Source organism: Perna viridis, chromosome 6 (assembly GCF_037379345.1).
Source record: "Perna viridis isolate PV_CMFRI_1.1 ecotype Kerala chromosome 6, ASM3737934v1, whole genome shotgun sequence".
NCBI classification, from domain to species: domain Eukaryota; kingdom Metazoa; phylum Mollusca; class Bivalvia; order Mytilida; family Mytilidae; genus Perna; species Perna viridis.
Window position 1 is genome coordinate 4293671 of NC_142450.1, and position 27886 is coordinate 4321556.

The 27886-nt window shown below is 35.8% G+C and overlaps 1 protein-coding gene across 1 annotated transcript; it reads right to left on the reverse strand.

Annotated features, from left to right (window-relative positions):
* Positions 1-11050: 11050 nt before the first annotated feature.
* On the reverse strand, positions 11051-27736 carry LOC148613278 (snake venom 5'-nucleotidase-like). The gene is made up of 9 exons (XM_088586601.1): positions 27128-27736; positions 24421-24634; positions 23272-23457; positions 20269-20466; positions 18590-18721; positions 16374-16493; positions 15658-15813; positions 14745-14948; positions 11051-12279 (listed from the first exon to the last, which is right to left on the reverse strand). Exons 1-9 carry the CDS (start codon positions 27452-27454, stop codon positions 12092-12094), a joined length of 1725 nt encoding a protein of 574 aa, XP_088442727.1. The 5' UTR covers positions 27455-27736; the 3' UTR covers positions 11051-12091.
* Positions 27737-27886: the final 150 nt, after the last annotated feature.

Consider the following 27886-nt stretch of genomic DNA (forward strand, 5'->3'; position numbering starts at 1 on the left):
CCATTCAATTTTTCTTGTCAATTGAAGCCTATTTTTTTAATATGCATAAAAATTCAGTTGAGTGTCAGTCTGTCTGTCCGTTCGTATCCCGGTATTTTCCATTTGATACACAAAACTTTGTACAGTTGTTAAGCACAAAATTGCATGTTTGAGCTAGATAAAAAAAATCGAGTTAGCAAGATACCACTTTGATGACCTACTTGAAAGTATTATTGAGCGTAATTCTTTGATAACTACCAGAACAATAGGTCAAAAAGCTTGAGGTCCCCATTCGACTTTTCTCGCCAATTCAACCATTAAAAAAATTCGAACGAACAAGTCCCAGTTTGGGGGTTGATTACATATTTGTATATACATATAAAAAGGTGGTTAGGGAGAGAATGTGCATCTGACAAAACTCATTGGAAATAACCAATATCAAAGAACAGAGCTCAATTAATACCTCTTCTGCGTCTTGATGTTGTATGAAGGTGTTCAATAATGAAAAAAAAAACCCAAAAAAAACACCCTCAAACCAGACCAAGAAGACCCAATTTAACGTGCACATAAGCAGAATTCTTGATGAAATAAAAATCAAGGTATATCTCTTGTTGCCAACCGGCCATGGAGTGAAAACTGAGACAAAGCCTCAGGACAAACAGCTTATAGCACCAGGGGTACAGGTAGAGATTGCTAGTTTTGAATTAATCGATCGCTGCGAAAATACGTCATTATTGCAACGCATGTCTGGAGTAGTCAGATTGTTTATTGCAAATGTATTTTAATGGAAATTGTTTTCCTCAACGGGCCATATCAACTTTAAAGGCTCCTATTTGCGTTTGTCGGTGTCAATAACTTTGTAGTGAAACATAAGCTACTCCCATACCCCTGGGTCAAATTAAACCTGGGAGCAATAAAACAGCTTCTTAAATTTTTCCAAGAAAGTACATTAGCATGAGAATATGAAAATTTGCTTAGTGACGCACAATAGAAATTTCGGGGGGGGGGGGGGGCTTAATTTTTTTGTTGTTAAAAATATTGCAATCCTTTCTTTGGAAAAAATATAATTTGGTAAGTAATAGTTAAATATAAGTAATTTGAATAAAAAAAGAAAAAAAATCGCTTACATGCGTTAGAAACGTACATGAGCGCACTAAATAAAAAATTCTTATTCAAAAGAAAACAAAATCCCCCTGAAAGGTAAATGGACAACTCCACTAAAGCCATTTGAACAAAACTGTACACCAATGATGTATGGTAAATGATCGTAGATCATTTATAACGATTACTCACCTCGTTTGGATTCGTCATATTAGTACTGTGTCCACAATTTGCTCAGTGGACCGCCATTACGCGGGCATCCTCTAGTTTAATCAGGGTTGTATTGCCACATTTCCTTGTGAGCTTGCTCACTGTATTTCTATTTTTAGATACCAATTATTTCATATTCCAATACTTTATCCATTGCATCCGAAATTTGCAATTATAAAAGGCTATTGCAGAACCTCAAGATTGAGGACTTCAATGCTAAACCACCTGACTGTTCTTGCAAAAACTCTCCATTCAAATATGGTCCTTCCAGTCACGTCATTACCTGAGATTTAACCACCATCGAAAACGAATCGAGGTCTTTAATTTTGAAACGAATGAAAATTTTAAGTAGGTCAATGAGTGCCAATGCTACATCAGTTTTGAAACACCCCGATGCAGCAAAAACATTGTCTACTATACATGAAAAAGATGTACCCATACTGCTACCACACTCTCCAAAGAAGAGACTGTGGAAAACCATAAATCTGTGCTATCCTCTTTTGGTCTCTCTACCAAGGTCGATGATTGTGTTTTACCGTCTATGTAGTGGATCCCTAAACTCCACAAGAATCCATACAAAAACGTTACATAGCTGAATCTGCAAAATGTACCACCAAACCTCTTTCAAAACTTTTAACTTCTATACTCAAAGGTGTCAAAGAGGGTCTGCAGTCCTACCACAACACTTGTTACTTCCGTAGTTGTATTAATTCAATGTGGATCCTGATCTCTTGGAGACAATCAGTTCAAGACTATTATCAGAATATAATAGCATTAAAACCTATGATTTTTCAACACTGTATACTTCTATTCCCCATACTCAGTTAAAATCCCTACTTGAAAACATTATACATTGTTTTTTTCTCCAAAAAAGATGGTACACCTAGATACAAATACATAGTTCTTGGTAAAGATTCCTCATAATTCTTTAAAATGACTCCAAATTTGCTGGAATTTGTAATCGACATCATATTTGTCCAGTGTGGTGGACGCGTTTTTCTATACTGAATTTTTAATCGACAATATATTTGTCCAGTGTGGTGGACGTGTTTTTCAACAAACGGTCGGCACTCAAATGGGAACAAATTGTGCTCCTTTACTTGCTGACCCATTCTTTCACCCTTATGAGGCTAATTTTATAGCTGATCTGATCAGACAGAAAGAATATCGTTTGGCTAGATCCTTCAATCTCAGTTTCCGCTATATAGATGACGTATTGTCTTAAAACAATCCTAATTTCGGGGATTTGATACATCGCATCTACCCAAAAGAACTTGAGACACTGTGAAGTCAGTCTCATATCTTGACCTACACTTAGAAATCGATGGTGAAGGAAAACTATTGATCAAATTTTACGACAAACGTGATGATTTTTCATTCAGAATTATCAACTTTCCTTTCAACTGTGGCAACATCCCTTCGACACCTGCGTATGGAGTGTTCATATCACAACTCATACGTTATGCCAGAGCTTGCCGAAACTACGCAGACTTTTTGTATCGCGCTAGAACTCTTAACAAAAAGGCTTCTGGAACAGGTTTATGTTGAAGTCATCACTACAGAAGTTTTATGGTTGTCATCATGAACTCGTGGATCGTTATGGTGTATCCAGCTGCACGATGAAAACTGATTTATTCAACGGGTCATAGATTTCCTTTCCTCGTTTGTCTACCCCGGACTTGACTTTTTATGAGCAACTCGGCGAGTGTTTCTAGAAAAGCAGAGGACGCTTACCCTACCGGTGCACCTGGTCCATGCTCCCAATTTTTAGTGGAGTCCGAGTTGCTCATTTACTTTTGTTACTTTGTATGTATGATTTTAGTTACTTTATGTTCTTTGTTGTGTGTGTCTGTTTTCCATGTCTGGTCTTTGTTTGTTTGTTGGGGTATAACGTCCGAGCAGCAATATTTCAGCTATATTCAGACGATGAACATGAATTGGATGATAAAATGAACATGAAAGGAAAAAAAAAGGATGGGTCACAAGGATAATAGGGTCGACAAATTTTGATTGCCACTGGAAAAAGGGGTGTGTGTAAGGTCGGGCAATTTAGCCTCCTGTGGCGGAGCGCAAAGATTCCTACTCCTATCGAATACCACAGCAGGGTTCTTTAACGTGCGAGGAACGTGGCATCTTTTCCAACACGGTGCACCACTATGGTTTGCGGTCAGGTTTTCCGTATTATAGCCTGACAACCCCAGCATGCAACAAGCCAGGGGTACCCTATTCCACCACCTGGGGCACACATCGCAGTTGTTTTGTGGGCAGAGCGCCTAGCCCCCGGCTAGGTTTCTGAGCACTATTTAGTCGCCTTATACGACAAGCTTAGCGCTGCTGCAGGCCTATTCTTTTAACACCCGGACCTGCACGGGGCGTCTGGTCTTTGTCCCTGGATTACATTCTTTTGATTACCGCTAAAACCTTGGTTCCCTTGATTATTCTTTCGCTATATTTTGTATTTCCTTTTATTTCTATAAACCTTTTAAGTCCAATGGTTTCCTTTGTGTCGTTGATTTTATTTTTGATTGTCGTAAGACTCCATTTCATTCGAATTTAAATAAATGTAACAACTTTACAAGTTTTAAGTCACTTTATTAATAATCTATACGTCATGTCAGACTGTTTTTCCTTCCTGTTTTCATATTCCTCTATCATTGGAGTGTTGCTTTGGTATCTCTCATCATCAGAATCAGGAGACATTTCTTTTAAATTGTTAGCATTGCGTATCCTTATTATCGAGCGTGATTATAATATATATATATATATATATATATATATATATATGACACATGACGAAGAAGAATTAAACTATTTTATCGCTCGTGTCAACAATCAACATCTTTCAATTAACTTCACTCACGAAACATCTGCTACTAGCATCTCGTTCCTCGATACCTTCAGCACCTTATCGGGGGGAGAGCTCTCCACGGACCTATACTCAAAACCAACTGACACACATCAATATCTTATGCCTAAGAGCTGTCATTCATCTCACGTGACTAAGAGTATACCATTCAGTCAAGCTCTTAGGCTAAGACGCATTTGTTCAAATGACGAAACATCTAGGTCAACTGAAGAACAATTTAAGAAGAAGGGGATATAGAAACAAGACCATCAATGAAGGGTTCCAAAAAATTCACAATATCCCAAGAATTAGTCTGTTACAATACAAGGCAAAGGAAAAATGCAAAAGAATCCCTTGTGTTCTAACATACCACCCTGCCTTAAAAACAGCCACAACACCATTCGTGAGCACTGGGCCTCTGTCGAGAGAAACTGAACATTATCCAAAGTCTTTCCCGAACCACCTATGATTGCTTTTAGACAGCCAGACAGTTTGCGTAGTCTACTTGTGAGGGCTGAAATATCTAAGCCCAAATTGACTCCAGGCGAGAGTCGCTCCTGTGGTGACAAAAGGTGTAAATGTTGCAATCAAATGCACCACTCGTCATCATTCACCAGCACAGTCACGGGGAAACGCTACAAAATATTTTGCAACGTGCACTGCAAGAGTGCTAATGTAATATATTTGCTCCACTGTCCCATCTGTGGCCTTCAATATGTTGGTGAATCTAAACACATCTAAACGCCTATTCACAAGCGCTTGAACGGACACAGGAGCGACCTAACAAAAACGCCTTTACTCCCAGTGAGTCAACACTTCAGATTACCTAACCACTGCCTCGATGATTTCAACAAAATGAAAATCTTCATCGTAGAACAAAACACGATCTGGGGGATTTTGGATAAAAGAACTCCGTGTTTTACACCCACACGGAATTAACAAAAACATTAAGTTCTTCCTATTTTGTATAGTTTCTTATAACAGTGTTTGTAAATATTTTTAGTTTATAGTTCAGTATACAAGATCAACACACAACGTGTGTCTATAGCACAATGTTCAAGATCTTTGTTACTGTCGGTAAAATTTATACGTCACAGGTATTCACCTGATAAGGTAGTGAGTTGTGTTCACAGACCATTTACTTTCATACACACTCAGTTTATTTAAGGCACTGAAGAAGGTCATTTGTTGACTGAAAATTTTGCCCATTATATATTTTATTATAGTGTGTTAACATCTTTATCGATATCGTTGTACAATCCTTTAGACTTGTATAATTATTTTTGTTTGTGCTGCATCTTCATTACTGGACGATCCGATATCCATTAAGTTTGCTGGTTGGCAGATTCCTTTAGACTTTATATATATATATAGATATAGATATAAAGGTCTGAAAAATTCCCAACGATGTTAGAACTGTCAAATTTGAAAATTTTTGGTCGTTCCCTCCGTGGGACTCGAACTCGCACAAAGTCCAGCGCCCTAGACCAATCGCCCAGCTAGGCTATATATATATCAAACGCAAACATAGTAGAGGTGATATTTTCGAACGAGTTATCGAACAACGCCCGAATTCAAAATGGTCTTACCTCGTGATAACGAATGTTCGGTGGACCGTGAACAAATCTTCCTACACGCTAGGACAAAGACTTAGACTAGCCGATAAACTAAAACGTAGTTTATCGCTTAAAACGTTCGTGAATCATCAAGATCGCGCGGAAAGGATTCGAGATAACTGTTTCGGGTTGATTATAAATATATTTGAAAGAACAGACGACACCGGTGGCGCGAAGTTCGTTTATAGATCTGCGGGAAGGTATGGGGATACAATGAATTTGCCTATTTTTGAAAATCACGTTATGTATATAACTAAAAAGGACAGTTTTTTTAAAAAAGTTTCAGTGTAGAGATTGCGATAACTTATTTTCGAGAGCTGACACGATGAAACGTCACGAACAAAAATGTTCGAATGCTACTCCAGTTGTGTACTCCGGTGGTTACTATTCTCGGGAATCTACTTTTTTTTTAAAACTTGACGACTTGGGCATTCACGTTTCTCAGAAAAATAGATTTTATCCATATTTCCTATTTTACGATTTCGAATCCATACTTCAACGCGTTGAGACAGAGAGAGAATCTAACTCGTCGTGGACCCATAAACACGTCCCGGTTTCTTTCAGTTTAGCCTCAGATGTTCCCGGTTTCGAAGAACCCATTTTTCGTGTCGTGCAAGGTCCCGAGAGATTGGTTGAAGTTTTCGTAAAAGAGATCAATAAAATACAACGCAAAGCTTGCGCCCACATCTCAGAAAAATTTCTCCCCGTGCAGGTCCGGGTGTTAAAAGAATAGGCCTGCAGCAGCGCTAAGCTTGTCGTAAAAGGCGACTAAATAGTGCTCAGAACCCTAGCCGGGGGCTAGGGAGCTCTGCCCACAGAGCAACTGGGATGTGTGCCCCAGGTGGTGGAATGGGGTACCCTTGGCGTGTTACATGCTGGGGTTGTCAGGATATAATACGGAAAACCTGACCGCAAACCATAGTGGTGCACCGTGTTGAGGAAAATGCCATGTTCTTCGCACGTTAAAGAACCCTACTGTGGTATTCTCCCGGAGTAGGAACCATAGGGCTCCGCCACAGGAGGCTAAATTGCCCGACCCTATCCAACTCTCCCTATTTTCAGTGGCAATCAAAATTTGTCGACCCCATTGTCCTTGTGTCCCATCCCTTTTTCATTTCATCATCATTTCATGTTCATTTTATTATCAATTTCATGTTCATCGTCTGAATATAGCTGAAATATTGCTGCTCGGACGTTAAACCCCAACAAATAAACAAACAGAAAAATTTGCCGGTGTCTTCCATGAAGTATTCGGACGAGGACGACAAAAAAAGTTACCTTTCGAGATCAAACATGTGAAATCGTTGAAATCAAAATTAGAAGAATACGCGAGTCAAATCCCCTTGTTAGATTTCAACTCTTCCAAGTACAAATTGAACTTGGTGAAGTTGAAATTTGCCAAATTTTTAAGTCTGTGGAAATCTGAGAACACCAGACCAGACCATCTGTTGGATAAAAATAAAAGAGATGCCTCCCTTTTTGCAAACATGACCCTATACGGGAATCAAGTAGGAGAGGTTAAATATGATGACGGAACTAGGTATACCGGAACGAGGTAAATTTTGGTAGTCAAGCCGCTACTGAAGTGGTATCTCGAAAAAGGTTTTCGAGTGACACGAATCCTTAAAGTCGTAGAATTCATCGCAAGTCGATGTTTCTCCTCTTTTGTGTAGGACGCAGCAAGGACGCGTAGGGCGGGCGATGCCGATCGCAACCTCGAAGTAATCGGGGAAACACTTATTAATTGGAAATTCGAGTTACGGAAACATGTTGCTTCAAAAATTACGATTTTTAGACGTTGAGTATTGCAACTCCGAGGTAGATGCTCAATTAAGAGTAAATGGTAGGAAATTTAGAGAAATGATCGAAATAGACGAATATGTCTACGAAGTAGAAATGGCTAAGAAGAAGGTCGTGATGGATCTTCCCGTGCATAGAGGATTTTTTATTTTGAACTACGCGAAATTGCGAATGTTGAGGTTTTATCACGATTTCCTCGATGAATTCATCCAGAGAAGCAAATTTCAACTCGTGACAATGGATACGGATAGTTATTATTTCGCCCTATCCACGAGTTGTATGGAAGACGCGGTCCCGCTTGAATTTTATTTTTTTTAATTATTAAATTAACAAAAAAAGTTAAGATGTCTTTATTTTTTAATTGCTTTTTTAATAAAATTTTGTGTGTTTTAAAGGTAAAGGGTGCTTTCCGTTCGTTGTTTTCAGTGAAGGTCCCCTGATATATTCCACAATGCAATTAGAAAAGCAAAAATAGCTTGGGCATTGAGGTTGTTGTTTTTCGTTAGCGTTTCTTATGGATGGATGTGAGAGAATGGGGACTAGGATGACGTGTAGGAGATGCTTTAGCCATTTCACTTATGGTTTCTTTCATTTCTCTGATCACCACTTCTTAGATTGCGGTCTTGGTGCCTTTCACGGCTCGGACGTAGCTGTATAGGTTCTCCCACTGGTTTATATTGAGGCATATACCCCATCTAGTTGCCGTTTTAGGGTCCGTGCGTGTATACAAATCCTAAAGTCTACCACTACCGTTCCCCTGCCGAAATTATTCGGAATTTTTTTCACCATCACGAATTTGTTATCCGATATTTTCCACTCTCTCTCCTCCGCATCTTTCACCCTAGGTTCCCTAATATGTCTTACTGTTTATTTCTTGAGCATTGTGGGTAAATTTGTCCCCGTGCAGGTCCGGGTGTTAAAAGAATAGGCCTGCAGCAGCGCTAAGCTTGTCGTATAAGGCGACTAAATAGTGCTCAGAAACCTAGCCGGGGGCTAGGCGCTCTGCCCACAGAGCAACTGGGATGTGTGCCCCAGGTGGTGGAATTGGGTACCCCTGGCGTGTTACATGCTGGGGTTGTCAGGCTATAATACGGAAAACCTGACCGCAAACCATAGTGGTGCACCGTGTTGGGAAAGATGCCACGTTCCTCGCACGTTAAAGAACCCTGCTGTGGTATTCGATAGGAGTAGGAACCATTGCGCCCCGCCACAGGAGGCTAAATTGCCCGACCTTACCCATTCCCCTTTTTCTAGTGGCAATCAAAATTTGTCGACCCTATTATCCTTTTGACCCATCCTTTTTTTTCATTTCATGTTCATTGTCTGATTATAGCTGAAATATTGCTGCTCGGACGTTAAACCCCATCAAACAAACAAACAAACAAACAAATCACATTGGACTTGGCTCAGCGAAATCCCCATTCCTACCTCTGTAAAGAATAGAACGAAAAGATTATGATTGTGAATCGATGAAAGAGAACGTATGAAACACACAAAATACCGCGTACTTTAAATTATGTTTTGTATATATTTACTTTCTGGGTAAAAAAAAATTAAAATGGTTCCAGTCTACCGTTTGCTCATGTTGTTTACGAAAACAATGAAATACCCTCCCCTTTTTCTGCCTCTATAAAATACGAAAATTAAAATAAACGTATCTTACCTGTCAAGTTTTCCCCTGATATCTTTTTTATTCTGTGTCTCTTTTCCCTGAGTAAACCGAGCCCTCTGTAACAATACACGCTGCCTTCGAGATGTATCATGTTTAAAGCCATTTTGGATGTTTGTGAAAGATCGGTCATTCTTTTTATACTTTTAGGGCACTTCAATTAGACACACACCTGTGATTCAATGATATAACGATCCATTAGTTAAACGCCACGAGCGAGGAGTAAATGGAACTTTGACTCAAAAAAATTTTACACAACACTCAAATTCTTGTATAACTACTTTAAGACATAACGAACCATCTATTAATCAACTGCTTCATCTTCATTTTGTCATAACACTCCATTATTCTCATCCCCCCGTGGATTTTTTTTGCATAACTTTGTCTCGTATTATTAAGAAAAAAGAATCGAAAAGATGAACTCGATTTTGACATAACACCAACTTAGGATATGTTCACGTAGTCACGGTTCCCTTGATACACCATATTAACACCAAAAAATAAACAATAAAAAAAAACAAAAATAAAAAACAACATGAATTCAGCATTCAATGTTTACCCTTACGTCAATGATTCTGTTCTAAGTTTAAAGGAATTGTGCTACACGAACATTCAATCACACCTGAGAAGTCCGGATTATCATTTAGAATGGATGTTACACGATTACTTTTCCGGAAATCATCCAAACATGCCGTTATTGGAGAGGAATATTAAACACGTAGAATACTTCCTGCTACAAGCATATGCATTGGGCCATTGTCTGGAAGAACACTTTGATATAATTTGAGACATCTACCATCGTTTTAGGACGAATTCCATTACCTGTTTGGAATCTTTCACAGAACTGTTTTTTTCTTTTATTGAACATGACTTTGATCAAACCAGACGAGAAAGTTTAGGTTACTAGTATCCCGAACTCGTATTTATAAATGTATTTTTCACTGAACTATCAATTGAACCAAGATGTAGACCGGTGTGCGTAAAGCATTGTAATGGAAACTGTCTAATAAATCCAGTTCGTCTTTACCCCTTGTGTGTGCATTTTTTAACCGGTATCTCGATTGCATTTCGAATTTTTGATTCGCATCGTTGTTTGAGTGTATGTACATTTGCCGCTTTTCAAATTGCTACCTTATAATTCTACCATTATAAAAAAAAAAATGTTTCAACCATCGAACTTCTTTTTCATCCGTTTATCATAATTTTCGATTGCTTTAAATCTAATTTATCTACAAAAACTAAGGGAGCCGGGGATTAATTCATCTTTCCAGTTCGAATTATTTTACTTGTAATTACATTTATTTTCCGAAATTCGTTATAGTTTAATTGTGTCGTTTTTACCTATACAGCGTGACAATCTATTTAAAAATCTTGATCTGTGTAACGACCCTTTTTTACTCTACTGCTGGTTAAACCGGAAACGTAGTTTTGATATGAATGCCGGGAGAAAAAAGTTTGTTTCCCAAACATGGCGCCCAAACCGTGTCTCAATTCACCGGATCTAACTACTTATTTTTCTACGAAGAAAATGACAGTGACTAAGTACTAAGAAAGTTGAGAGACTCTATCGAGCGTATTGATCCATTCAACAGCTCCGAGTATAACACATGGCCAGGTCTACATATTTTTTAAATTTTGTTGATCACATGTACGGAGCATGTTTACAATACCGTAATCCATCCTGTATTTTCTATTTTTTTTTTGAAAGTTTCAGTTGTTGATACGCATGCCCAATAAATAAAACTAGAGTTTTAAACATGGATAAGTCCATTTACTATATAAAATACTAACACTGATACATAACGTAAGACAAATAAACAAAACAAGAACTTATAAAAAAAATATAATTTACGGAAATATTTACATTTTCTCAGTTAAAATAACAAATTAAAAAAATAATTATGACATTATGAGTTTGGAAATTATGACTGTATGTTTTATCCTTCGGAACAATGCAAAAAAGTGTCTTATCTTTATACAAATAATTTTATGATATTTTAATGGGTTTACAAAATGGATGGGTTTAAAGAAACGCTTAAGATTGTGTGTGATTAAAGCAACTTGATGATATTTCTGTTTTATTATAGGCAGATTATAACACAGCGTTCATTGTCCCATAATCTATAATGCAACACATACATGTAACCTTGTCATTCGTCTTCAGTTGTGAATGGAAAATCTTGGGCAATGTAAATGGGGAGGGGACAATATGTGTTGTATGAGCATTCCATTACATGTGAATATCAAATCATATTAGCAATGAATGTGTAACATTGAATAAGTTTGAATAGGATCTAAAATTATTAACAGACGGCGAAAGTTGGATATTGAAAAAAGGAAGTATATACATGTGATACATGGTGATAAATGCAATATGAATTGCTTAACATTTTAATCTATTTTATACAATACACATACGAGTTAAGTATTGGGATGCAGTTAAATTCGAATAAAACTATGATAATATGATTAATTTTGGAAATGATGAACAAAAATGGCCAATGGTACAAAGTAGAACTATACCTTAAGTGGTTACATGTACAATGAAAATTAATTATATATAATGGCTGTAAAACTATCTTTTAACTGGAATTTATACTAAATCATAAACTATAAAATTTGATTTTAATTGAGGGTTTATGTGGGACTATAGTAACGTATTTTCAAGTCTGGATTTCTCGTCAAACATTTAAGTATGACTAAAGGATTGTTTGTCATACTTTATACACAAGTACATGTTTGTCCCGATGATCTGTTGTTTCTTTTTTGTTTATATTGATAAAAAAATCCTGGTTATACGTGATTATGCCACTTTTCCTGCCATATAAATCAAAATTGGTTCTTTCCTATAACAAGTAAAATCGTCTGTCTCTATAACAATATGAATAAACATATCACAAGTGATATCAAACTTGTATTCAATTCTACAATAGGAACTCCAAAATTTATACATGTGTCTTGGTTTTGTTCGGTAACGAAGGTAATCCGCCCTTCTTCACTTTGATAAAATGGTGACTGGTTCTTTGTGTATTCGATGAAAACGTCGGAGTCAAGATCCCCTGAAAAAATACAAACAAATCATTGATTAAAAAAAAAGGTTTTTGATTCAGCATGTTTTCTATAAAACATTATTCATAATTGTCATTTTCATTTACAACTGACAAATTTTAAGTTCAAAGCTTAAATACAACAAAATACAATCATCTACAATTCAAGAGCAAAGTGATGGAGACGTGTTGCTTGATTCAAATGACATTCGTTTTAATAATTAACATACATGTATAATAGTCATATTAAACATGTAATAATCATATGGTTGTCATACATGTTTATTAACCAACTTCCCAAAATACGTTAAAAATGTCAAAAACTGACCAATTGATATGAATTCAAACCGGGCATCTATACGGGGTCAATATGGATCGAACCAGGGCCAATACGGCATCATAACTTCTGGTCGTTTGACACCGCCATTTTGAGTAATAATTGGATTTAAATGAACTTTGATTACCAGAACTAAAAGGTGCAGAAACAATCATATTGGCCTCGACTGCCGTATTGGCCCTCGGCAATGCCTCGGGACCAATACGACCGTCTCGACCAATACGACAGACCTCAAACCTGTAACAGGGCCAATATGAAATTACATATTTATCAATATATAATAATAACTATAATTATTAATCAACTACCCAAAATACGTTAAAATATATCAAAAACTGACCAATTGATATGAATTCAAACCGGGCATCTATACGGGGCCAATATGAAAAAAGAGAGCCAATATGGATCAAACCAGGGCCAATACGGCATCATAACTTCCGGTCGTTTGACACCGTCATTTTGAGTTAGAATTGGATTTCATGAACTCTGCAGAAACACAAAAAATCTTCCATTTTATACAAAAAAGATATTTAATACTGATTAATACTAATGAACCTACAAGTTGTTGGTAAAACACGAAAACAACTTTTCTAAGAATCTTCTAGTTGAGTTGGTTAATAAAATTGTCAATAAATATGTCATCTCATATTGGCCCTGTTTTAGGTTTCGGTCAATTATATTGGCCTCGACAGCCGTATTGGCCCTCGGTGATGCCTCGGGACCAATACGACCGCCTCGACTAATATGACAGACCTCAAACCTATAAGACGGCCAATATAGAAGACGAATATCATTTGGTTATGCTTTGTCCGTCATACAGATTTTTGAGATGTCGTTTTTTTTTTTTTTTTTTTTTTTTTTTTTTGTGGGGGGGTGGTGGGTTGTTTTTTTTTGCCTCGTTACTATTATTTTTGACCAAAAATACACCAACTTCAAAGTTAATTGCGGGCAGTCACTGGGGTTGACTGAAAAACTGTGTTTGTTCCTTAAAGCTGCATTGAAACGTAATGTGTATTGCTGGGGGTATTAGTATATTATAGTTTAAATAATGTTGATATACGACTACATATTTTTTCCTTCTATCATATTGTCAATTTGTGTATTATGTTATGTGCTAAAGTTATTCATTCAATAACTAACACATGATAATCATATGGTGATTAACATATGATCCAGTATAAGTGAACTTCACTTGAGATTCACAAAAAAATCCTTTCCAAAAGGCGAGTGGAATATAAAGGGTCGAGCATTGTGTCTTGGTTGCCTGACAAATAAACTTACACCCCTGCAAAGTTGGTTGGTTCCAAAACATGGAAATCGTGACTACATGTGCATGCAACTCACCAACCAGAACAGGACTAGATAAACAATAGCTGATAAATTATGTCTTATAAAACATAATATGATGAATTAATAATCTTAGATTAGAAACACTGTGAGCAATGCTCACTGACTTGATATCCCACTCCCCAATTTGATCAACATGCACCTTAAAACCTCCATATTAATTTCATCAAAATCTAATATAGGCGTACAATTGGAATGAAGATTCTCAGTAAAAAGTTTCTTTAAATTCCATTCAGGGGTGTAGGAGGAATAATGTGCAAGAGATGGGTGAATATGTACCCCGCTGCATAACGGAATGAAGAAAGAAATGAAGGAAGTACGGATACCCCAATCACTGTATATCCCAGTTTGCAAATAGTGTGCAAATAGGGTATACTAAGGGTCACAGCGGGGTCGAGCCATGCATTATTCTCGTCCATTTATAATTGAAGTTAAAATTGAAGATTGAATGTGGTAGATTTTGTCAGGACTGTGTCTGGGTAAGATATATATATACATATTTGGCAAGTCTAACAGGTGCTTTGAAAGGAGAGAAATGTAGCATATAAGATGTGGGTTTCAAACATTATTGATAATTTTTTGCCCAAATTATATACCGCATTAACATTTTTTTTCAAAAACGTTGGGTTTCAACGTCGAGAACCCCCTTCCCTTCTTAGACCGAGCAGCCAACGTATGGTCTTAGTTTTATTTACTTGTGGTATTGATCAAAGTCAACTTTTGTACATGTAGTTTATCTTTCATTGTAAGAAATAATTTATACCATTACAGATGTCGATATTTGTGAACTTACCGACTGTTACAGACTGCTCGGCGTGGTCTCTGATCATGGTGTATGAATCTCCTCCTCCGAGGATGAAATTCGACAAAATAATTCTGTACATTGTGTCCTTGTCAACTGGTTCATACACAGGAACAGAACAATTCTGACATATTGCAAGAGCTTCTACGACACGTTTTAATGGCGGCTTTGACATGTCGTATTTCACTTTAATTCCTGAAATGATAACGTGAGCTTTTTGAATCCTTAGCCAATGTTTTTAACCTTTCTGTCAAATTCGTAAGAATACCCCCTTTCCACAACGTCTTCATTTGTTTTAACTGATATGTAGAATATGGTTTTTGTTTCAGGAGGCAGAATAAGACACTCATCATTTATGAGTAGCGTACAAGTATATTTTACATGCAAGCTTCTTTTAATCCGGCATGTCTGTTTTTTTTTCTTAAGAAGCTTTCAGTGATTTAAAAAAGTTTCGAGTAATTGTTCGACGAGTGCATGGATGGTAGCACGGACAAATAACGATATATATTACATATTTGCAAATTTGACAGTTCTTACATCGTTGGGAATTTTTCAGACCCTTCTATAACATAATCTTCCCCGTATCAATTTGATCTGAAGGAGCAGTGTAGCAAATAGAGTCGTCATATTCTAAGACGTATGTATAATATTGATTTGTTGTGACATGTATCGTTAATTTGATCCTCTATCCTACATAATAACACCTAGATGAACTGTCCCGTACTACCATACATTGCGTACTAAGTTACAGCCCTAGATTTCAGCGGTCAGTCTAAAATCAACAATTTTTTTATACGGGGCATAAGTACATCACGTATCATTCCGCAAAATTAGAATCGCCAAAAATGTTCGTACATTGTCGTTGTTTTGACAATAAATTATGTTTAAACTATCTTGCATTTACCGGAATATTGAAGAAACCTTCCGCTTGGGTCTTCCGGGTTATAATTTCTGACACTGTGTTCCATCGCCTGAAGCAAGTAATCTCCCCTTAACCGTATTGTTTCTATGGTGTTCCGGAAGGGTTGTACTTCCATGGCGTGACCAATGGTTATGTTTCCTGAAATAAATCACTGTGCAACCTGACATAACAAACCTGGATATTACACATACACGTGCCTTTACAAGTCTTGTTCTTAAGCCAATAAAGAATGAAACATGTCTAGACCGAATCATGAATAATCCGAACACTTGTCTAAACCAAATCAATTTTAAAGTCCAAGGGAGTTCGGTTTTGACAGTTTCACTATATGAAATTTCTTTGTCCCCTTTTTTGAGTTTTTCTATAATTTCTTTAACCCAAGAAAATTATCTAAGAGAAACTCATCTAATTAGTTACATGTACTTAAAACATTAAGTATTTAAAAAGTGTTTTAATTTTTTTGGCATTCAAGTTTACTAGACATCATCATGCATGAAACTGAACTGAATTAACTGATTACATGCGGTTCAGCATAACATTTGCCTATTTGAAAAAAAAACAATGTGATAAAATACTTAATTAAATTGCATGTATCTGTTCCAATTTCTACGCCATATTTGACATAAAACATTTAAAAAATATGATTTTGGAAACACTTCTCAAATTAACCTTAATGTAAGTTTTGCTGACTCACAAACCTCTTTCTATAGACGCCCGCACAGCTCCGGAATTGACCAATGAAATGAATACCTTTGCGCCATCTATACTGTCAGCATGTAAGAGATTTTGATGAACCATGCCATCAGCTACTACATTACCTGTTAAAAAAATTGATACGATTTAGACTTTGCCTGTCGGGACTGGGTTATTTGTACTAAAATAACATTTAACTGTAATTGTTGATAACGTAATCATTATGCTACTCCCTTTGACACATATTGTTCGTCAGCGGTATAGTTCAAAGAACTGCTCCATGTGCATACGTCATTTCAGAAATACGTCACTTCCTACATATTCATCTGCATTGCTCCATCCCTGTAAATGCTTGTATTCTTTGGTGAATTTGATTTTCACATATTAGGCTTGGAACAGTTTTTAAGGTCGTAATATCTTCCCTAACTTGTTTTAGTTTCCATTTTGCACGTGACTGAATAATTGATAATGGTTTAACAATCTGTGACAGATATTTCAAAATTTTCAGGTCGAGAATAATTGGCCAATCGAACAGATCCCATTGTGTAGTGTTCACACACACACACACACACACACACACACACACACACACACACACACACACACACACAAACACACTGAGTTGGATCTTTATTTTGCTAGATCACAGAAATAAAACTCCACAGGTATACATGCCACACAACTCGGATACATTATTCTACTTCTAATTAAAAAAAAATAAAAATAAAAAAGATTCTAAACTGTTTTCATAATTGACTTACGATATCTACGAGAAAAAGGGTGAAAACAAAAACTTAAAGGTATTGGACAAACATACCAAAGACATATACATGTAGTTGCATTTTATAAGTTGATTCCAGTTTGATAATACTTGTATAAATAGTACATATTTTGTCTTTCATTTTGATACACAGCAAAAGGTTAAAAAAACATTAAAAATACAACTAATATTAATTTTACTACTAACAATGAAATCACTAAAACGAAATAGAGTTGTCGTTCCTTATACATATACATTTACATGTATATCCTTTCAAATATTTGTTTATACATGTATGTATAATGTTATATGATTGTCTATATATGCTGAATATTGTCTTGCATGGGGAGAACATATATAAGCCTTGCCTGCTATCCAATCCTATTCATTCATCATGAATAAAATATGTTTAAAGTTATATTCTAATTGCGAGTCATCCAGTCGTCTCACCATCTCACGAAAAGCCTTGTTATAGGCGGTTAATGAGTTTAAAGAAATTCGAACCCACGATTGTCTGCACTCGAGGCAAGCACACTACGCTTAGATCACGGAAGATGTCATACACGTATAGCATGAGTACATGTATATGTACCATACATGTCGGTCTTTTGTAATGTTACTGATGTACGGTCTTAATTTGCCAATAATTGGGTCATGCCTTGAAGCACGGGCTTGTACAAGAGAAGTTACTTGAAGAAAATGAAAAAAAAATAGTTACCCTGTTTTACAAAATATAGATTGTGTTGGAAAATAGTTAACTGTAACCAACTAGTTTACACTCTACTATTACTTTAGCTTTTGCTTCAGAAACTTCACGGATGTACATGTACACCAGGCGGCAGAGGCAATACATTTTTCAAGATTCAAGCGGAAGGTTTCTTCAGTATTCCGGTAAAATGCTATAAATTCCAACCTTTAAAATTGCGGTTATACATTGGTAACAAAACTGACTGAAGTATTATGTTTATGTAAAAATCAGGCAGGTGGTGTTACATTAAATCCATGTAAGTGCCAGGCAGGTGGTGGTACATGTACATCTAATCCGTATAACTGTCTTCAGGTTTTGTGGAACCTGATATTACTGAAACCCATTTACGTACATGTATGTAAAACAAGCAGAACACTCTGTATACGACCAACATAGCAGTAGGAGACAGCGTGGTGAGGAGAGATCACAAAAATAAAAATGAAGAACAACTTTGTATAGTGTACATCATCCATTTTTAATGAATTAATTTTTTCTTGATCGTCCTTGACCAACATTTGTATTTCATAATGTTTACAATGATGGTCTCCGATGTGGAATGAATGCAAAGTTTATGCAAAAAAGATCCACAGCTAAAGTTAATTTACTAAGTTGTTTTCCTGTTACAGCATGAACTGCCTTGTTTTTACAATGATTTGTGCTCAAAAACCTCTATAGGTTCGTCATGTCAAGCTAGGCCTTGTTTATAAACTTACCCAAATTGCATTCTCGTCTCCTACAGGAATAACGATCCCCGTCAAGATAAACTAGTGTTCTACCTATAACATTTGTTCTTATTGCCTCAATCTCGGAACCATACTGGTACGTCATGTTCTGTATGGCTTCATCTACAGAGAAAAATAAGAGGCTGGGCATTATTGATGTGTTCAATTATCCGTGAATTCTGTCTTCATTTCTGGTAGTGATGCCCTCTATTTAGGTCAGTAGAAAAAAATTAAATTCCAGCTCAATTCTTCGGGTAGTATTCTGAACTCAGGATGTGTTAAAAATGAATTTATAGGCTTAACATCGGTATATACATTATGTTCCTATAAATTGGCAAGAATTGGGACATACATGTAACTTGTTTTTAGGGTAACTACAATGTATATAATAATGGATTGTTGTTGTTGTTGTTTGTGTGTGTTTTTTTTTATTATCTTTTTCAGTATTAATGGCTGCAGTAAAAAATATGTGTCAACTTTGTAAGGAAAATGGCTACTATGTGATCTCAACAAAAAAAAACAGAACGTTTTGAATTTACATACATGAACCAACATTAGCCATGCATTCTTCGGGGTTCCTGTCCCGTATCTAATTGAATTATCTCTTAAGAGCAGCGAGTTTGGAATGAATAATAATACATTTCATCATATAGACCTGTAAAGCACCGTGCAGGTCCTGGTGTAAAAAGGATAGGCCTGCAGCAGCGCTAAGCTTGTCGTAAAAGGCGACTAAACAGTGCTCAGAGCCCTAGCCCCCGGGGCTAGGGCGCTCTGTCCACACAGCAACTGGGTTGTGTGCCCCAGGTGGTGGAATATGGTATAACTGGCGTGTTACATGCTGGGGTTGTCAGGCTATAATACGGAAAACCTGACGGCAAACCATAGTGGTGCACCGTGTTGGTAAAGATGCCACGTTCCTTGCACGTTAAAGAACCCTGCTGTGGTATTCGATAGGAATAAGAACCTTTGCGCTCCGCCACAGGAGGCAAATTGCCCGACGCTACCCACCCATTCCTTTTTTCTAGTGGCAATCAAAATTTGTCCTTTGTGTCACATCTCTTTTTTTTTAATTCATCATCATCGTTATCATCATCATCATCATTTCATGTTCATTTTATAATCCATTTCATGTTCATCGCCTGAATATAGCTGAAATAAATAAATGCTGCGTAAAACCCCAATAATCAATCAATCAAATAAAAACGTGCAGCCTTTTTTGAGGTTATATCACATTTTACAGAATTTGCATGATTCTTTCAAAGATTGCTACTTAATCAGTGGACAGTGCACCGTGACGATAAATTTTATCATGTGATTTCACTCATGATACTGAGAATAATAATAGGCCAAATACAAATGTATTCGGTTTGTTTGTCTGATGAAATCTCAAAACATATTTTATTATGGAAAGTAGAATAAAAGATTTAAAAGAACGAAGCCACTTTCTTATCTTATTTTCAAAATTACATTCATATCTAAAATCATCTTTTTTCAGAACTTCCCGTATTTGTTAATAACTGCTGCAACTAGTAAACTGAGAAGACTACAAAGCCACGCAACATAAAGAAAGGGAAAAATCTTACTTAGTTTTCTCAAGACCTGTAGATTATCGTAACAATTCATCTGTAAAAAATCATCATTAAGGTATACACTTACGCAATAATGTTTACCTTTTGATACCGTGTTATCTAAGAGTATCGGGTTTCCATCGTAACTTGTGATTTTCCCATCGTCATCAAAACTAATATGTAGGACACCAAGGTATTTGGCAAACGTATAGTCCTGTACTACTAACCCCTTGTTCCCGTTGCCATGGGTAACAACGGTGGGGTATACATTTACTGGTTTCTCGTTAGAGGGCGCATCACCTGTAGTTGCAGAAACAAATAGATACAAGCACAATTAGAAAAAATGATAAAATACATCAATATATATGTACATGTATATTAAATTATACACATAAGTATATTAAGTATATTAAAAAAAAACACGTAAATATATTTAAATACTTTATAAAAATATGAGTTATGTTGCTACAAGATTGAAGTCATCTCTACAGATGTCTTACTGTCGTCATCATGAACTCGTGGATTGTTACGGTGTATCCATCTGCACCATGAAAACTGATTTTTTCAACGTGTCATAGTTTTCCTTTACTCTTTCCTCTACCCCCGACTTGACTTTTTATAAGAAACTCAGCGGGTGTTTCTAGAAAAGCAGAGGACGCTTACCCTACCGGTGCACCTGGTCCACGCTTCCAGTGTTTAGTTGCTCATTTACTTCTGTTACTTTGTATGTATTATTTTAGTTACTTTATGTTCTTTGTCGTGTTTGTCTGTTTTCCATGTCTGGGCTTTGTCCCCGGATAACATTCTTTTGATTTTCGATGGAATCTTGGTTCTCTTGATTACTCTTTGTAGGGATATATCTTTATATACATGTACATAAAAAAATATTCATTGAAATGGAAAGAGTAAAACTCTGATATAAAATCCAGACAGAATTGATCAGTTAGCCTTAGATGCCAACCAGTCCAGAGGAAAGAAGCCTTGACCAAAAGGTCACTGGCCTTCAGGATTGGGGGTTGGACACAGGAACAGCAACTATGACCCGTAAAAACAACAACAACAAAAAAACCCTTATGGAAACAACAAAGAATAAAAAATTTCCAGACGTCGGTTTCACAAAGAGATGCAAGTGTGAAATTGATCCTAAATTATAACGTCACAATGCTATTTTAGGTTGTGACGTCATTACTTACGATCAACTTTACACTTAGGACTTTTTGTGAAATCGACGCCTGCAGGTTCACGTAGCGTCGGGCGTTTGTTTTCTCTCTTACTAACCGCTGCAGACAGATTTTATACTGTTATGTGGCGTATTTGGCTTTTTAATAGTACAGGGAATAGTCGATAGAGCTCTAAGAGACTAACCAAGCGTTTCAAGATAAGAGTTGTAGGTTGGCATGACAACTGAAATTACACGTGGGTCTTTGGTTGTTGGCTGAAATAATGATATAAAACTTAAAGTAAGTTTTTTTTTTTTTTTTTATAATTTATTGTTTCCTCGATGCACGCATGTAGGATGCGTTATTGTAGGTGCATAGCTTTTTTTTATACCAGATTAGCCAGAAAAAAAATGATTGACCAATAAAAATCAAAGTTCACTTAATTGGTCATCTATCAATCAAAATCTTGACCAATGAAATTAAATATAACAAACTGTTTCTAGGGTCAAATCGTCACTATGTGCCACCAAAAGTAATTTTTATTAAATCATAAGCCAAATGGACAATTGTCTTTTATTACATAATTTATCTCGGCATAATTGGTTTTGTTCACTTAGCGAAAATTGGAACTAAAGAAGTCTTTGAACATAATTCCTTGTGGCTTAATCTTATGAAATATGATAAACAATTTACCAAAAAAATAGCCGAAACCTAAACTTTTGATAATAGAAAAAAATTATATGTTTGGTAAGTTCATTGTAAGTGTCGAAAATAAATACATGTACATACAAAATCAATAAAACACTTTTAAATAACACAAACCTAAATAATGAAAAACTTTTCCATCACATTGTAGATTTTAAGAAAGAGAGTTTATTTACACAATATACACTATAATACAGGACTTTCGAAATTCTCGAACATTATTCAAATCAAACGTCATTTGATAATCCGATAATGCAGAGTAAAATCATTCACGTTTCCCCGACTTTGTAATATTCTCGAATTTTCCGAGAGGGCTGCCTGCAGCAGTGAATTACGAACGTCAGACGCTGTTCGGATATTGCAGCAGATGGCTCACAGATTTTTTGTTTTGCAATGACGTTTCATATGCGGACAGTAAGTAAGTAAATAAGTATGATAAAGGTCGCATACGTTTACTTGGAAGGGCCGCGACTCTTTTCGACATTTTTCCGATCCGATTTAATTGATTTTTTTCTAATGGACTGGGTGAATACAGACAATTTTAAAGTTAGTTAAAACGACACGAGTGCATTTCTTGCATACAGATTAAACGTGTAAAATCAAGCATAATGCGTGACAGTTTGTTGAATTATCTTTACAAAATAAGTACAATGGTCTCTCTTTCAGATTACGTAATTCATGTGCATTGTACAAGTACAAAAAAGTCTCTTTTTACATTGAAATATTAAATACATGAGACTTCATCAGAAGCATAATGTAATAATTCGGTAAAAAAAAATACATATTAATCAACAGCTTTATCAAGTGTGTTCGGACTATTGCGTTTATTTCAGATGATAGATATTGATTTGAAAATTTATGAAAGACATCGACTGAATTTGTTTTCAAACTATTTCTATACAGATTTATATCTCAAACCCGAATGATTACACACTCTGTCCAATCAAAAGTAAAAAAGTCCTTCTAATTTGTTGCTATGTATGTTGATTCCGAATACCTTCCTTTAAAAAAATCTTAGGATTCAAAAGGTTCAACTTTACAAGGGTTCAGCCAAATAGACGGTGTCGTACAAGACAAACATTCGGCTTCGAGTGAGTTCGCTAGATTTTACCTTCGTATGAGTTTTTTTTTCTTGTTCGTGCATTTGCTTCGATTAGCTCCTCCTCGTGTTTTTTCATTCCCGTTTTGTTTCTCATTGTGCAATTATGTCTTCAGAATGACTGTTTAACGTTCTCTTTACCTGTGTATAGGAATGTGTTACTATGACCACCGACAATGACGTCAATGTCGGGAATTTCCGTCGCTATTCGTTTGTCCACAATGTATCCTGCATGTCCTACGGCAATGATCTTATTGATACCTTGGTTTTTCAGATAGGTCACTTCCTTTTTAATGGATGTTATTTCGTCAAGGAACACCAAATTTCCTAAAAAGTTAAAATGGCATTAGTTCAAGCATTGCGCGTTAAAAGAGTGGTCGTCACTTTATTTTTTGGTGAATGTTGTTACAAATGATGTACGTGGTGATTTTCATATTAGTTATAGGTCCAATGCTGGTCATACTGGCCCGAGGCAATGCCGAATACCAATATGTCGAACCGAGACTTGAATAAATGTTATTGCTAATGACAAGGCTAACACATTCAACCAATTTTAAGTGAAAATTAAGAAGTTTTCATCGCGTGTTTACGTCTGTAACTCATATATAATTCGTTCCTCTAACTACATGTAGGTTTTCATTTTGCCCGGAGTTTACCTTAAACGAGCACTAAGCAGGAACTGTTCAAACGTCTGGAGCACGCTATTTCACATCCAGTGCACGTGATTGATGGGGTTCGTGCTGGTCGTGTGCGTGTGTGTTGTGCGTGTTGTGCGTTTTAGTTACATCGTGTTTTACAATGTGTTCTTCATTTGTCATTTGTGTGTACGTACATTATGTAGCTTTGTCTTGTCCAAAGATGTTCCCTCTGGTAGTATTACATGTATATACTTTACATGTACTTCTTCTATTATAATTTGTTTGCATATGTATACGTGAAAAATTGTCTTGTGATGTAACCATACACAAAGCATTTCTTATATTCTATTTTTAAAGGCTGGTATAATGACTTTTTTTAATTTTCTTTTTTCGGGGCTGGTATATAGACATTCCTTTTAGAGCAGACCAAAGGTTCTCGGCTTCATCTTCGTGTTGCAAGGAAGGAGATATGGTGTGAAATTACCCGTACACTGAAATATTTGGACTTATAGTCCTTTTTTCTATTATCTTATACCTTTAGTCACAAACAGAAACGCACTACATGTACATACAATATTAATTACAGTTACAATGTACAGATTTCAAAATTGTCTTTTATTATCAATATATGGATGCCCTATTTGATGATTACCTGAATTAGAAATCATTGGAGTGTCTTTCGTTGTATATCCAATGATACCGATCCTTTCCCCGCCAATTTCTTTTATCACGTGTTTCCGGAACTTATTCTGGATCGTCGGGTCGCTTGATTGATCAATGTTGCTGCTCACAATAGTGAAATTGCAGTTGTCTAGTAGAGGTATTAGACCAGAAACACCCCTATCGAATTCATGGTTTCCGAGGGCCTGAAAGCATACATTTAAGTCAATTCGGTTTTAAAAAGTTAAAAAAAACGAGCGTGCTGTACACGTGTACGTAATACAATAAAAAAAGTATGTAACACCATTCTCGTATTTGTGAAGTCGGATTTAGAATTGCCCACAAGTATCTTCATGGCCACATCAGTGGCGAATTCAGGCATTAATGAGCGAACAACACTGTGTAACCTGCACGATTTCAAAGTTAGGGAGCGTCACGTCCGGATCAGCTTTTAAATTTAATTACCTGATCTACCCCTGCACATGCGTCATTAGGTATTTATTTACTCTCTGACGTTTTAAATTTTGCTTCAAAATGACTTTCGATAATTATGTTGGTTAGTTTCAAAATGAACTTTCTTGCAGAAAAAAAGCGCGAGAAAGATGACCAGTCAACTGTGAAGTGGTTGCAAATGTCTAAAAACAGAGAAGGAAATCTGAGGAAGGTCGTATAAATATACAGGTACATGCACATGAATAAAAATATGTAGCCTTTTTAGGATGTATCACATATTACAGAATTTACATGATTCTTACAAAGACAGCTACTTAAATATTTTACGAGCCCTTCTCTAAAAAAGTAAGTCCGTATTATTATTCTTCTCAAACGGCCAAATTCATATGTCACTGGTTGAAGCTGGTAACACTTACGTACTTCTCAATCTAAGAATCGGGCAAAATGTGTATAAGGTGTGGCACATGGAGAAAAAAACGCAGATATTTTATAGCTTAATCCAAATATTTTTACCTCATAACATCCAGAATTAATCATCAAAGTGTTAGTAAAGTTTTGATTTTTTAAACTTAGAGAGGTCGATATTAGTTGAAATTCACTATGGAAAAATAGAGGGAAAATGCGTCTGATACTTTTCCCTATATATGCAGTCAAAATACCTACATCACAAATGTTTCAGAATTAATTCAAAAAGTTTTTTCAGTTGATTTCTAAATCATGTTTTTAATATATTTGAGGACAAAAACAAAAAAGACAAAATAGAGAAAAATGATGTGTCATCAATTGGACAAATCAAGATTCTATGCCAAAAAAATAAAAAAACAAGAGAGAGGTTTTTCCAATGTTAGAGGAGGCTACGTCCGGCACGCCTTTCCCACGACCTGTGCCTGATAAGTCCAATACATGTTTAAAGCATGAAACTTACAACTAAGTTTTAGGATAGTATTCTTAACTTTTCGATTGTATATACACAGTGCACAAAAAAAGAGAACAAAAAAAAAAAAAAAACAAAACAAAAACAAAACAAAAACAAAAACAAAAACAAAAAACAAAACAAAACAACAACAAAAAAAAACGTGTGAATTATAAGTACACCCTAAAGGTAATTTTCACACACATAAAATTTAAAAGACCAGTAACGATGTATATGTTTCATGTTGAAAAGTAAGCAAACTTGAGATGTCAATCACGCCTATGAATATAATTATAATTATTGCACATGTATTTACAAAAGTCATTTGACCTTTTTATGGATCAGTAAATTAAATTTAAACCACCGGCATGTTATAAAGTTCGTCTATAGCTATGCACATACTTTTTGAGATTGTCAAATATTGATTTCATGATCTAAGGCTTTCGGTTTAGGTTTATCCAAAGGACATTATTGAATGTAAAGGTAGGTTCAATGGGTTTAAATACGAGAAGAGAATATTACGTCGTTATTTTTCAACATGGGAGTGTTTAATTATAGATGATAAATGGCAGTTATATTTTGGTTGGACACTTGATTTGTGACAAACAGTAAATGTTTTATATCGTTGTTGTGTTTTATTTGTACCGACTTAAAATACAGTCTTTGAAATTTAACCGGTGGAAAATATATTATTTGTAATTACATGATATTAACATCGGAACTTGAATTTAACGACAATGTCCTTACAATACAAGCAGACAAGCAACAACAAAAAAAGGAAGGAAAAAAAGGAATAAACAATGTATATTAATATATAAACTTTAAAACCAATTTCAAAAAAGTAATAGTAACTACATGTGATAGTACATGTATTTGTAATTTATATTGTATACTAGTACATGCAATCAATACAATTATTTGCAAATTAAAAGTATTTAAAACCAATGTTAACCAAATCAGAATTAAGTCTTAACCGCATCTTGAATAAACCGGACTTCTTCATAATACGTCCGTTATTATTTTATTGGAGAACGATCAAAGCTTTTAAATTAGTTCCACAAAGAAACCAATTAAACTATTTAAACTTTACTATTTAACAATTAACTGGACCGAATGAAACTGCGATAAGACAGCGGGTTACAAACGACATATGTCCCAGGAAGGTTTAGAAGGGGACGGATTTTGACTCTTATAAGCAAAAGAGCGATAAAAAACGAGCTTGAAGTTGGTAAAAGCCCTGATACATGCGGTATTTTTGTCCAAGTACCGCCAATAAGTGTAGCTATGGGACTGATATATGCATGTTATAAATATACATGCAACTGATACCCACCATAACATCATATCCGACAGCATTCATGAATTTATACACTATTTCTCCTCCATGATGGGTAAACCATAAAGTTCCTTGATATTGGTCTCCACCGTCAAGAAAAAGTGTGTCCGCATACATACTACGAATTTCATCCAATTTGGTCTTTAGTCGTGCCATCCCGCCATAACATTCCCCGGGTTGAGAGCACTGACCACCGTATTTGTTCATTTCATCATAATGAGAATGCACATCGTTCGTGTGAAGAATTGTAATATTAAAAGATGAAACAAAACTTACAGAAACGAAAAATAGAATTATTGTAAACAAAATGTGTACATCCATCATGTGTAGAAATAAACAAACTGTGAATGTGATATATGTATAAGTAGTTGGTAAAATCCGTGTTCACACCTTAACTTGAATACCTATATGCAATGAATGACTATTGATGGTGTACAGTGTATGTGTATCTTGGTCTAAAAATGGGAATGTAAGATGTGTAAAAGTTCTCACACCGCTATTATGTAAACACTTGTCTTCCAGTCCTTTAAATCTTATGATTTTGGTCATTGGACCGTTTCGGTAAAAGAAAATGTGTTCCACAACTGGACTAGTAGCACTCTACTTATAATAACGTCATTATGTCATCATGTAAATAAACAGGTTCAATTTAACCGTAAATGGATTGAAGATGACATCTTAATCTGTCATGGGTTTTAACCGCATCGTTCAACGATGACATACTGGTTAAGTAGGTCTACACGGATGTGATTGAAG

Excerpts from the sequence above, each read along its gene's own strand:
- LOC148613278 (XM_088586601.1), bottom strand. The coding sequence starts at position 27,454 with ATGATGGATGTACACATTTTGTTTACAATAATTCTATTTTTCGTTTCT. Across the intron at positions 24,635-27,127 it reads CTGTCGGATATGATGTTATG|GCCCTCGGAAACCATGAATT; the intron begins GTGGGTATCAGT and ends GTATGCTTTCAG. Across the intron at positions 16,494-18,589 it reads GAGACGAGAATGCAATTTGG|GTAATGTAGTAGCTGATGGC; the intron begins GTAAGTTTATAA and ends TTTTTTTAACAG.